At 45.0% G+C, this 13469-nt stretch overlaps 1 protein-coding gene across 1 annotated transcript in view; it reads left to right on the top strand.

Moving 5' to 3' along the window:
* The window catches only part of ZFAT (zinc finger and AT-hook domain containing), a 93506-nt gene that overhangs the window by 58739 nt on the left and 21298 nt on the right, over positions 1-13469 (top strand). The window contains exons 10-12 of the mRNA XM_081012498.1: positions 2136-2309; positions 4820-4908; positions 12084-12222. Of these exons, the coding sequence (XP_080868624.1) occupies positions 2136-2309; positions 4820-4908; positions 12084-12222 (402 nt within the window). The remainder of the gene's footprint in view (positions 1-2135; positions 2310-4819; positions 4909-12083; positions 12223-13469) is intronic.

Below are 13469 nucleotides of genomic sequence, written 5' to 3' on the forward strand. Positions count from 1 at the left end.
ACACTTTATTATTATTATTATTATTATTTATTTATACCCCGCCCATCTTGCTGGGTTTCCCCAGCCACTCTGGGCGGCTTCCAACAAAACACTAAAATACAATAACCTATTAAACATTAAAAGCTTCCCTAAACAGGGCTGCCTTCAGGTGTCTTCTAAAAGTTTGGTAGTTATTTTTCTCTTCGACATCTGGTGGGAGGGCGTTCCACAGGGTGAGTGCCACTACCGAGAAGGCCCTCTGCCTGGTTCCCTGTAATTTGGCTTCTCGCAGCGAGGGAACCGTCAGAAGGCCCTCGGCGCTGGACCTCAGTGTCCAGGCAGAACGATGGGGGTGGAGACACTCCTTCAGGTATACTGAGCTGAGGCCGTGTAGGGCTTTAAAGGTCAGCACCAACACTTTGAATTGTGCTCGGATATCCGACACAATCTCACTTTCACTGAACTGCTAATGCGTGCTCAACATCTACGGATGTGGGTCAAAATGTTTTGCAGGACTGGCCCAGAGTAATGCCCCGATAGGTTGTAGACCAGAAACAGCTAGAGAACCAAGTTTGGAAAACACTGCTGAAGGCAGTGCAGAGAGCACCTTTGCAGCATCACAGATATGGCAACAGGAGAGGGGTGCAACTTGTAAGATTTGCAATATAAACACACTTAGCTAGAATTAAGCCCCATTGGCTGATAAAAGATTCTTCCAGGTGGTACATTTAGCTACAGCACTGGCTGAATAGGTTTTTAACATACCATAAACACCTTTGGTGAATGCAGAGTGTTCACCAGGACAGTGGCATCTGCTCTGACCAGTTTGGTTAATGCTGTAATTAAACATCACTTGGAAGGATATTCCATCTGATGGTGTGTGTGGGGTTTTTTTTAAAAAAAGGAAAAATAGGCTAGCACAGGCCCTGCTGGCATAGGGCTTCTACATTAATTCCCACTGCTAACTTTATTTATTGCATTTCTCATTTATAGCATCTTTGACATGATAAATGGCAAGCAGTATATTTCCACCTCACCCCCTTTGTTGCTCTAGTACTCCGAAAGCAGAGCTCTGACATAAGTCAGCTTTTTGAAGTCTCCTGCTGCATCTTCTATTGGAGCTACCGCAAAGTCTATGTAAATCAGTTGTTTGTGGCTCATCTAGTTCAAAGCTACCCGTTTTAGCGATTTTCTGCCTCAGCAGATAAGTCAAAAGTTATTCCGTAATTAATATTTCAAATCCCTTTTGTTTTTGAATTAATGAATCACAAGTTAGCCCAGCGAGTATTCCTGCCTGATAATATCCATGCACAAAAGGGTAAATTAAATTATTACCGCCATCCGTGCAAAGGCTGCTGTTTTCAAGCCTGGATATTCTCAAAGCTCCAGACATTATTTCCGCATAGAAAAGTAAAATGCTATGGCCTAGCTGTGTTTGTGTGTGTACACATAGTGCGGTCTCTCTGCCTCATATATTCCACCATCAATGCAGAAGAAAAAAACTGAAACTCTCCTGCTTCTTTGCATCCGTCATCCCTCTGTGCATCCCCTCCTTTTTATTGCAGCAGCAGCAGCAGCACCCCCTGCCCTTACTGCCTAGGAATAGGGGAGACTTGCTTATTGCAATCCGCTATAATAATGGGACGTGGGTGGCGCTGTGGGTTAAACCACAGAGCCTAGGACTTGCCGATCAGAAGGTCGGCGGTTCAAATCCTCGTGACGGGGTGAGCTCCCGTCGCTCGGTCCCTGTTCCTGCGCACCTAGCAGTTCGAAAGCATGTCAAAGTGCAAGTAGATAAATAGGTACCGCTCCGGCAGGAAGGTAAACGGCATTTCTGTGCGCTGCTCTGGTTCGCCAGAAGCAGCTTAGTCATGCTGGCCACATGACCCGGAAGCTGTACGCCGGCTCCCTCGGCCAATAAAGTGAGATGAGCGCCGCAACTCCAGAGTCGGCCATGACTGGACCTAATGGTCAGGGGTCCCTTTACCTTTACTAACATGAACTCAGGATCCTTGTTCTCTACCAGGGATTTTAGACATTGAAGTAGTCCTAGAACATTGCCTTCAAGTGGCCATTCCTCGTATCCCTGCAAAGTTTTTGACCGGTCATCTCCAGGCAGCCCTTTCTTCATTTCTGTTCTCTCTTTTTTTGCACAGGCATCAAGCCATTCAAATGCTCCCTGTGCGAATATGCCACTCGCAGCAAGAGCAACCTGAAAGCTCACATGAACCGCCACAGCACTGAGAAGACCCACCTGTGCGATATGTGCGGGAAGAAGTTCAAATCCAAAGGCACCCTGAAGAGCCACAAGCTCCTCCACACCGCCGATGGCAAGTAGCTCTCTGTCAGGGCTGAGACCACCCAAAGCCCTTCCGCAATGGTTTGCATCATATTGCTTGTTTGAAATTGCAAGCTAGCAGCGACTCAGAGCAATGCAGTGGTGCTACATGGAGTTAGGGTGGCTTGCATAGAAAACCCTATACAAACTTGCGCCGGGGGTGGGGGAGTTCTGCCCCACAGGGCTAATTAGACCTGGCACGGGTTCAGATTTGGCCTGCAAGGTTATTTCCCCCAAGCCATGCCCACCTGCCCCGCAGCTGATGTGATGTATAACATCAGGTGCAGGGCAAACAGAGTTGTGGCTGCCGATGCACAACTGGAAGTCTTAAAGGGCGCTCCTGATTTCCCATTGGAAATGGAGAGCAAGTGTGCTGGGTTCAGCTGCACTGGGGTCATGGCACAGGAAACTCCACTGGGCTTAAGTTACCACTTATTAGCAGATAGGCAGCGACTCCAGGCCTGTCGGATCATGCAACCAATCCTGAAGAAGGCAGTAATTTCAAGGCTGCTTGTCAACTAATAGCTGCTGGCTTCAACCCTCAGCTGATCAGCGGGGCTTCAGAGCGCTTTGCCAAGACCCAAGTGGTGCTCTGAAGTCCCAACCAACATCATTTGATGCCAAGTAATTGACAAGTCGGTGGTAAGGGAGATAAAGACCTGTGCTACACCATGCCACACAGAAGCCCTGTGCATGGAGTGAATCAATTGGCCCCTTGATATCACAACCTGCCCAATGACGCGTCTAAAAAACCCCCAAAACACCAAGGTGTTAAGATTTCATCTGCTCACACATTGTTACCTCTCACCTTTGTTTCTTTTCCAACACTCTCTAAAGATGCCTAAATGCAAGCAGTGTGTTTTGCACCAAGTTTTATTATATGCATGAAGAATAGTCAGAGTTGCATTGCTAGATTAGATCAAAGATTCACCTAGCACTTCCTGTCAACTAGCAAGCCACTTCTGTTCTTGGGAGGCTGTTTATGCAAACTCAGCAGTCCCCTGTCCAACATTTTTCTATTCCTTCCTCTTGCCAAGAATGGCACATCAGTACAGAATGAATCTCTGTCCGAGTTTATTGCTGTTCACAGTAACTAATGAAACACAGAGCATGACTTCTAAGTTCAATTAGATAGTGAACGTTCTAAACATCAAGCCTTTTCCCTCCACCGTGTTTTATGGAAACTGTCAGCCTTATGCATAAGCTTCTCTGGAAATCCATCAACAACTTAAAATTTAGAGGAGAAAACTTGACAAGTTAGTATAGATTTGCCTTTTCAACTTGCACTTTGGGGTTCCCTTTTAAGTTTTTGACAGCTGTTGCTGAAAGGATTTCAAACAGAAATTCTCTGTCGTGGTAATGAAGGAGGAGCTGGAGTAAAACAGACCTCTGTGCAGGTTTTAATATGCTCGCATCATACTGAGAGTCTTCCACAGTTTGCAAACAGCTGAGAGTTAAAGAGAGAAGGGCTACCGATTTAGCTTCTAAAAAGAGGCACGACAGATGCTTTAAATGCTGTAAACTGTTCTGCAGTCCAGACTTGTATAGCATAAAGTCAAGCAAATAAATAAATGATGTGAAATGTTAAAAGGGGCATTCGGGAAGAGAATTGCTTGCAGCACTTACGACATGCTCAGGTTTATTTAAAGTTTCTTTTATGCCATCAGGATTCAAAGGCTGTTACTCCCTTGTGTTTGTTTGTTGTCCTACGAATCTAAGGAGTCAATACCAATGTACATAAACCAGGAATTATACAGTTTTTAAAGCCTCCGGCTTTACTTTTGAGTATATTGGGGCAAAGCTAGATGTGGTGTAGGGCATCTATGATCGAGATCTCCTATTGTCAATTTTAAAATGTTGTGAAGCTTAAAGAAGCCACAGGGAAGGGGTTATGAGAAAGAGGGGGATAACCTTTTCCACAGCACCATTTGCCTAGCCTGAATTCTCCACCACATTTGGGGATGGTAGTTTAGATCAGGAAAATGTTGTGGTGGAAGGATTAAAACACCTCCTGACCTATCACTGCTGCCCCAACTTGATTTGCCACCCATGAAAACCTACAGGAGAACTGACTCGTTGATGTTCCCTTGTCACATTTAATTAACCTTTTAGACTGTCCAAAGACCTTTGAAACTGTGGACTTTAAGAGAGGCAAAATCTTTCTAGTTTTGCCTTAGGTGGCGATTCTCCTTCAGGACACTTCATTCTCTCAAGTTCATCCCCTCAATAGAACACATTCAAGTGATTTCAGAGATTGCCATCTGAAGGCAACTGACCAAACATGCATCAAGAAGATGCGTAAATGGAAACTCAACATAACAGTGAAACCGTATCATAAAGGCGGGTAAATCACAGCTTCAGAAACAAATAAAAGCAGCATTATAGAAACAGAAATTCAGGAATAGCAGGGTTAAATCATGACGGTTGCTACTTCATATCTGTTTTCCTCTGTTTAAATGAGACAACGCATTTGTATCTGAATTGGTTGGTTTTCTGTTTCAGGGAAACAGTTCAAGTGCACAGTGTGCGATTATACTGCCGCACAAAAGCCACAGCTGCTGAGGCACATGGAGCAGCATGCTTCGTTCAAGGTAAGGAGGTTGCTGCTGACTTGGCTGCGTGAACCACTGTGCTGCCAAGCAGTTGTTGCGGGTGCAGCACATGGCAGCGGTTGAGATGCTGCAGCAAACTATGCCCAAGGTTAGAGGGTCCAGATTTAGATGTCCCTGGATCGGCATGGGAAGCTGGAGCCAGAGAGATCCTTATAACTTCTGTCTTCTCCCCCCTCCCATGGGCCAAGTTTGTCAGGTGGGGTTTCCCACCTCCAAATCACCTGGCATCGCGATGACATCTGGTGACCTGTTTTTGCCTGCACAGGTTGCAGTTAAACCATACTGGGACAGGCATGTCTAGAACTGTGTGGGGTGCTTTAAAGCCCTGATATTCAGCTGGTTATCTATTTCTCCTGATTTGATAGGTATCTCTTCTGTACACTTCTCTCCCCTGCCTTTAGTCTTTAAGTTTCGTTTCACTTCCCTGCCCTTAAGCCTCAGATCCCTGGGCTGAACTTTGACCCTCCTGTAGCTTTCGAAGCTGTGGCTCAAAACAACCTGTGCATTGGGGATATTAAAACAAAAGGCCTGCTATTTTACAACAGAAACAAACCCCCAAAGGCTAAGCAGCTACATTCTAGGTGATGATGATGCTTATGCATTTTATCATTGATGTGTTTTAGCCCTCTTCAGGCATTCAAAAGAACACATCTTTTAATGTATCCAGGATTGCATGTTTATGCAATTTACTTTCTCCATGCTTGCATTTTTGGGATTCGTCTTTCCTTCCGATATTTACAGAAAGAATTCTAGCTAGCTACAGTTACAATATAATATGATGCCATCTGTATTTTATTGGTTTTGTGGACGTCAGCAAGGATAAGGTAATTATTTTCTTTTCAGTAATTCTGTCTCGTGCTCTCAAGATATTAGACCAATATTATTTCAGCGAATGAACATGTCCACCTTAAACAGAAACATGCTGGCATTTCTTGTGTGCATCCCAGAATAGATGATGATAAAACACGGTCATTTTGTATAGTTTCTGAGGCAGATATTCCATCTGGTCACCATTCTGGCATATGTTTAAAAAGATGCAAACGAAGAATGCCTGGCCAAAAATTTCATGAACAAGGCGAATTCTGAAGTCATTTGAACCGATTATCAGCACCAAACTATTTAAGTGGCTGGGACATAATGTACTGCAGTGGCTGATGCAAGGCTGAGAGTGGAGGATTGTGTTGGGCTGAGTAAGATAAAACAATAGAAAGTACGTTTCCGAGTACAATTCAAAATGTTGGTGCTAATCTTTAAAGCCCTAAACGGCCTCAGCCCAATATACCTGAAGGAGCGTCTCCACCCCCATCGTTCTGCTCCAACTCCGAGGGCCTTCTGGCGGTTCCCTAACTGCAAGAAGCTACAGGGAACCAGGCAGAGGGCCTTCTTGGTAGTGGCACCTGCCCTGTGGAATGCCCTCCCACCAGATGTCAAGGAAATAAGCAACTATCTGACTTCTAGAAGACATCTGAAAGCAGCCCTGTTTTTGATGTTTGATCTTTTATCGTGTTTTTAATGTTTGTCTTTTTAATGTTCTGTTGGGAGCCACCCAGAGTGGCTGGGGAAACCCAACCAGATGGGCGGGGTATAAATTAGTAGTAGTAGGCTGAATGGTGCGCACATATAAATGGCACTAGCCTATCAACACCCTCCAGGCCTGTCTCTCAAGCCCTTGAGACTCTCCCCAAGCCACAGCCCTCACTACCCCTGGTGTAGGTCGCCCTCAAGTGCTTTTGTCTGCTAGAATGGGTCCTTGGCCACATACACAGCACCTTTCTAAAAAGCAGCGTGGTACCAACCATGTCTTCCCCAAAAGAATCCTGGGAACTGTAGTTTGTCAGGGTTGCCAAGATTTGCTAAGAAACCCCTATTCCCCTCGCAGAGACGCAACTCTCAGAGTTTCCCAGAAAGAAGAACTGGTTGTCAAGCAGCTCTTGCAGCTGTAGCTCTAGGAGGAAGATGGGGGGGTCGGGTCTCTTTGCAACCCTCAGCACCCTTAAACTACAGCTCCCAGAATTCCTTGCAGGGAGAGGAGCAATGACTGTTAAAGTGGTATGATAGTGATTTCAATGTATGTTGCTGCTGTGGCTCTGTGGTAGTGCTTTTGCTTGTCTGGGTGTGTGTGTGTGTGTGTGTGTGTGTGTGTGTACACACACACATGCAGAAAGCTCTTACTTTAGTGTGAATGGAACATAGCCTACAGTTCAGAGAGTCAAATATATTTCTCTGCCTATTTGGCATCTGTCCTCAGCAGTCACTGCATGGTGTAGGAAAGGGTTCCAAAGCCCTCTTTTTAAAATATGGCCTTGAGCTATCACAAGTGATAAATTGAACAACAGCGATTAAAATGTATGCGTGGGCTTTGTGACACCAAGCAGGTACTTAACAATCTCTCACTTTGTTCCGCGTGTGGTCTCTCCATGACCTTCTTTGCATTTCTGTATTTATTTATGTGTTCACTACATCTATGTTCCTTTTCTCTTTTTACCAGCACCCTCAACGTCCTTAAAAATGCAATATTATAAATAATAAATGCATGCTTATATATTTTTTTTAAAATTGCATGAAACCCTCCCGCTTAATTTTGGTTCGAGAAGCCTACCCTTCAGAATGACAGTTGTTTTACATTTCTCGGCATAAATATCCTTAAATACAATTTGGTGCCGTTTGAAGAATGTTCAGAGGGAAATGAATAACAAATGGTCAAATGGTACAGAAAGATAAAGAGGATCGATGGGTTCCTACTCATTAAACTCAGTTGGGAATTGCTTTCAACTTACCATACATAGTAAAGCAGGCATAGGCAAACTCGGCCCTCTAGATGTTTTGAGACTACAATTCCCATCATCCCTGACCACTTGTCCTGTTAGCTAGGGATGATGGTAGTTGTAGTCCCAAAACTTCTGGAGGGCTGAGTTTGCCTATGCCTATAGTAAAGAAATGGAAGCGAAGCAGATGCAAAACAGTTGATTTTTAAAGATTCGCTGATGGGGGGGTGGGAACAGTTCAAGTTGGCACTCGGCCTACTTAGGCTGTCCAGCTAGATAGTAAACAGAGACACTTCCCATGAGGAAGATGGATGAAGGAAGATGGACTGGGTACCAGTTTTGTTAAATGCTGCACTGATCACCTTGAACAGAGGCACCTTAGCCTGCTTAGAGACTGTTGGGAAGCTACACGTTGATTTTTTGCCTTGGTGCCACCACTTGTGCTATGTCTCCATAATCCATTGTTTGCCTGTACATTTCTGAACAGAGCTACTTTCACAATCCATACCTTGTAAGACTCTGCTGTTTCTTCTTAAGCATCCTTACCCATCACATGCTGCCCTTACCTTCTCAAGGCTTGAGGCAGGGAGTCTGGACTAAAGCAGTATCTATTGTTCCCCACTAATTGGCTGCATCGCTGGTTACAGTGCCTCTCCACAGGGATGCCCTCAGGTACTAAGGTCCCAGTTACAAAAGATGCCTTTCACCTAAGCACTCAGCAACCAGGGAAGGGTTGCAGATGCAGCAGCTTCCAAGAAGCATCTTCCAAACAGAGGTCAAGTGCAGAGAGTCAGTTGAGTCACCAACCAAATCCAGAGATAAGACCAGGAAACAGTCCAAGGTCAACATCACAGGGAGTTCAACCAAGGCAACTTCTACCACCGGGGACTAGAAGCCATAGAGCTGTGTTGTTTCTCGCCAGTGGAAGACTTACAAGGGAAGTCTTATATACTCAGGCCTCCTAAACCACATCCAAACCACAGCTGTTGCCAATGAACAGGGACCACTTACTCACGAGTAGACCACCAACACCGGGTCTTGTAAATGCATACTGAGCCATCGCTCTTTGGCCCTAAAAGTGTTTGGTTCCAGTGCTATTGAGGGCTTAGGGGCTGCTTCACTTTCTCCTTGTGGTTCCAGAAGTTCATTATTGGGTATCAACCCAGAGGTCCCCTCAAGGGAATTCTCAGCATTGGATTCAAGGAGCCCTGCCAGCTCCTCAAGGTCCCCAACATTTAGGTCAGGGCTAGGCATGCCATTACCTTGGTATCTCAAGGTTCTCCAAATGCTGGGTTTCCCAGTAACTTTGCAAGGTAATTTGCCCTGTAAAAGGTGTCTAAAGTTGGATGGCGGCTAACAGATTGAGGTTGAATCCTGATAAGACAGAAGTACTGTTCTTGGGGGACAGGAGGCGGGCAGGTGTGGAGGACTCCCTGGTCCTGAATGGGGGAACTGTGCCCCTGAAGGACCAGGTACGCAGGCTGGGAGTCATTTTCGACTCGCAGCTGTCCATGGAGGCACAGGTCAAATCTGTGTCCAGGGCAGCTGTTTACCAGCTCCATCTGGTATGCAGGCTGAGACCCTATCTGCCTGCGGACTGCCTCGCCAGAGTGGTGCATGCTCTGGTTATCTCCCGCTTGGACTACAGCAATGCACTCTACGTGGGGCTACCTTTGAAGGTGACCCAGAAACTACAACTAATCCAGAACGCAGCAGCCAGACTGGTGACTGGGAGCGGCCGCCGAGACCACATAAAACCGGTCTTAAAAGACTTACATTGGCTCCCAATACGTTTCCAAGCACAATTCAAAGTGTTGGTGCTGACCTTTAAAGCCCTAAACGGCCTCGGTCCTGTATACCTGAAGGAGCGTCTCCACCCCCATCGTTCTACCCGGACACTGAGGTCCAGCACCGAGGGCCTTCTGGTGGTTCCCTCGCTGTGAGAAGCCAAGTTACAGGGAACCAGGCAGAGGGCCTTCTTGGTAGTGGCGTCCTCCCTGTGGAACGCCCTCCCACCAGATGTCAAAGAGAACAACTACCACCAGACTTTTAAAGACACCTGAAGGCAGCCCTGTTCAGGGAAGCTTTTAATGTTTGATGTATTAGAGTATTTTAATATTTTTTTGGGAAGCCGCCCAGAGTGGCTGGGGAAGCCCAGCCAGATGGGTGGGGTACAAATAATAAATTATTATTATTATTATTATTATTATTATTATTATTATTATTATCATTATTATTATTATCATTATTATTATTACTAAAGCTACCTTGAAAGCTTCTTACAGATAAACATCAAACAGATAAACAACTGCACATCTTTCCAAAGACATCTGGAGGCAGTCCTGTATCAGGAAGTTTTTAATATTTGACAGTTTTGCTGTACTTTTATTATGCTGGAAGCCACCCAGAGTGGCTGGGGCAACCCAGTTATATGGGCAGGGTATAAGTAATATGTTGTTGTTGTTATCATGCCTGAATGAGGAGTTGGACCAGAACATCCCACATCCAAAACCAAAGCTGTATCACACCATAACATTGCAAGCGGCTCTGTGAATTGTTGTTGCTAAGGCATCTAAGCTGGAATACAAAATCGGTCCAAAGATATTTTTTTATGACCTTTAGACCATTTAAAGGTCACAGCAGTTTTTATTGTTAAATAGCCAAGCAGGCAACTATGATATTTCAATAATAGGCAGTATTGTGGCTGTAAGAAATAGCCTTCTGAAGATATTGATAGTTCCTTTCCACACACATTTTGCAGGATACGCACTGAAAGACAGATTTTATTGTTGCAGTGTTCTTTTTTCTCAGTCTTTTAACCCTTTTGTGCATGTGAAAACTCCACAGAGCCAACTATATTTTTCTGATAGGACTGCTGAGTCCTGACCACATGCACAAGGAACTGTTTTCTGATGTGGCCTAGTAAAGAGAAGCGACTGAAACGCCTTCCTTACGCCAATTACCTTTCAGCCTCAATTCCCCATTGTTAAAATGGGAATATGAACAACTGCTTCTCAGCATTGTTGTGCACCCGAAACATGTTTCAGGAATGTTAATGCCTTGTTATGTTCAATATTCTAGTCAGGAAACCTATTTACATGGATTTATTTGAGGTCTCTAAAGGAAACTTTGTAGGACATCTGTACTGATTGATTTTTGTGAAGTGATTAATTTTTTGTAAAGCACACGATGCAATTCTAACTGGACTAGCTCTGGAGACTGAGTGCCTCTGTTCGGTCAGGGGAAAATAGTATTTCTGAGCTTTCATAGTTCCCAGACAATGATATTTTTTTTGCAGTGGAAACCAGTATACTGATCGGTAAATAGACCATATTGCATTCTTTTCTTCCCATTGTTGCTGACTTCTCCTCAGCATTGCTAGGAAAGTCACTGAAATAGTGCAGACCGAGTCTGGAGAAGAAAGTCTTGAGACCAAGAAACTGTACAAAAATAGTGTATAATTGGAGGAGACAGGAACAGAGAGGTCTTCCTTACTTCAGGCCTTCAACCAAACATACAGAGGAAACAGTCCACCAGCCAATTAGAGGACATGCTACCTCAGTGAAGATCGCGCCACTGCTCTAGGGAGGGCCAGAGAAGATGCAACCGGGGCGGCCATGTTTGTTTACTCATTTGCCTGTCCCAGTCACATGCAAAACAGGGATGGAGGGTGTTTGTCTTACATTTTTTCATCACGAGGGACGTGGATATAGGGAGCAGAATGCCTGGATGCTGAGCAGATGCGCTGCCCTTGCGCCACACTCTTCTTGTGCACGAGGCTGAGGAATTCCACCGAACGTCCAGTTGGGACAATTGCAAATTATATGTGCAGAGTTGTGCACAACCTTTGCATGTTCTTCCCGCACATCAATTTCTTTTGCTAGTCATTTCTGAATGAGGCATCAGCTCTGTGTTCCTCGTGTCTGCCTGGAGAAGCATGTCACTAAATTAGTACAGGGCATTAATTTTAATGCAGTGTAATTTATTGAGTAGCTGGAAATTCTGCAGTTGTGGGTGGTTTTTTTGCAACTTCAGAGTGAGTGATGCTACCTTGCTTTGCCAATCCATCTTTTTATGGAGGAGACCAGGACTCAGCAGCCACGACACATAAATACTTCGCGGAGCTGTTCAGTGCCAATGAATTTCTGCCTTATTGTGAAACTTTGCAAGGCATAAAAATGTAATACAGTTGGAGATAAGGCATTGCTAAGGCATTGGCTTGCATGTGTTGCTCTAGAAGCGTTACCTAATGGAACAAATTAGCTAGCTAACGTACATATTGAGATAGATTTGAATCTTGCTGTTTTTAAGCCAGAAGCGTAGGTCTTCTGTAAAGTTCTGAAGACAGGAAACAGATATGGCTAATTCATTTCCTTTCTCCTTCTGCAGCCTTTCCGGTGTGCACACTGCCATTATTCCTGCAACATATCTGGTTCTCTGAAGAGACATTACAACAGGAAGCATCCCAACGAAGAGTATGTTAATGCTGGCTCTGGAGAGCTTGCCGCCGAAGCCCTTCTCCAGCAAGGTGACCTGTCTTATTTTGAAACCGTCGCGCACAAAAATTACTCCTTTGAATTAAGACACAATTAAATTTCTTTTGCAGAGAGAGCTGAGTATGCTGTGGCAGAGAGTATGCTGTGGCAGGCTTAGCTTTTCAGTGGTGGACAGTGATGGGATTTTGTGTGTGTGTGTGTGTGCTTGTTTGTCTGTCTGTGTGTGTGTGTGTGTGTGTGTGTGTGTGTGTGTGTGTGGCACTGTCATCACTTCCCTGAAAGAAAAAACCTGTAGCAAACCTTGTGTGCGAATTGAAAATCCACATGAATGAAAGCTGGAGGGAAGCCAACACCCTCTTGTGGATCGGCCCAGGTTTAAATTCCTACAGAACGCGTTCTTGGCTCTTACTTAATGGGAATGATGCCATAGGCACTTTTAAAGGAAGAAAGCTGTTGCTGTATTTGAGAAAAGGTTATTTTTTCCCAGTTACGCTTTTTTTTTTTTTTTACATTTTGAAAACTGGCTGTGCAACTGTGATCAGAGTTGGCACCTCCAATCCTGAATGTATTTACCTGGGGTTGTATTCAGTTGTGTCTCTCCTTGTCCATCAGTCTCTGGCTCAGCAGAAGGCATCTGTTATTATAGAATGGGGGGGAAGCCATTTTCGCTGATTCTCCCTTCCCTCTGCAGCTCTCCTCCCTCGCCCGCCCTTCACCAGCTCAAGAGAGGCAGGGGACATTTTGGAACAGTGCAGCGGACAGCAGGAGAAAGGGGAGATCTGCAAAAATCAGTCTGCACCCCACTTTCATCTCGCAGAAGAATCCCTTGGATTCAGTAGCTCTCTGTCCACAGATGGACATGGTAGGACACACCCCATGGAACTCCTGTTGGTTTCTGCGGAAACAGCTTCACAGGATGACAGCTTTGACTTGATGAACTGCATCTCATGGAGCAAGCAAACCTAACGTTCTGCTCATTGCTTCAGGATATTCTTCTCACTGCGGGGAACGGGAAGCTGACCTAGAGATGAGCCTTTGGCCTGATTCAGCAGGCCACCTTCTTGCATTCTTAACCTAGCCAGTTCTTCTCTGCGTCACTTGTGAAACCGCCCTGTGGGTCAAATCCTACTTGGTTAAACGCTTAGCGTTCCTCCCGCAAAGCATTCTTCTCTTGTACTTGGTTCCTGCATACATTTCTCAGTTCCACTGCTTCATCTCAGCTCACTTCCAAATAACTAGCTGAGCATCAGAGTAGGTGCCTGAGCATTTTTCTTTCTTT

The sequence above is a fragment of the Podarcis pityusensis genome (assembly GCF_964106645.2).
Source record: "Podarcis pityusensis genome assembly, chromosome: 7".
Lineage (NCBI taxonomy): Eukaryota > Metazoa > Chordata > Lepidosauria > Squamata > Lacertidae > Podarcis > Podarcis pityusensis.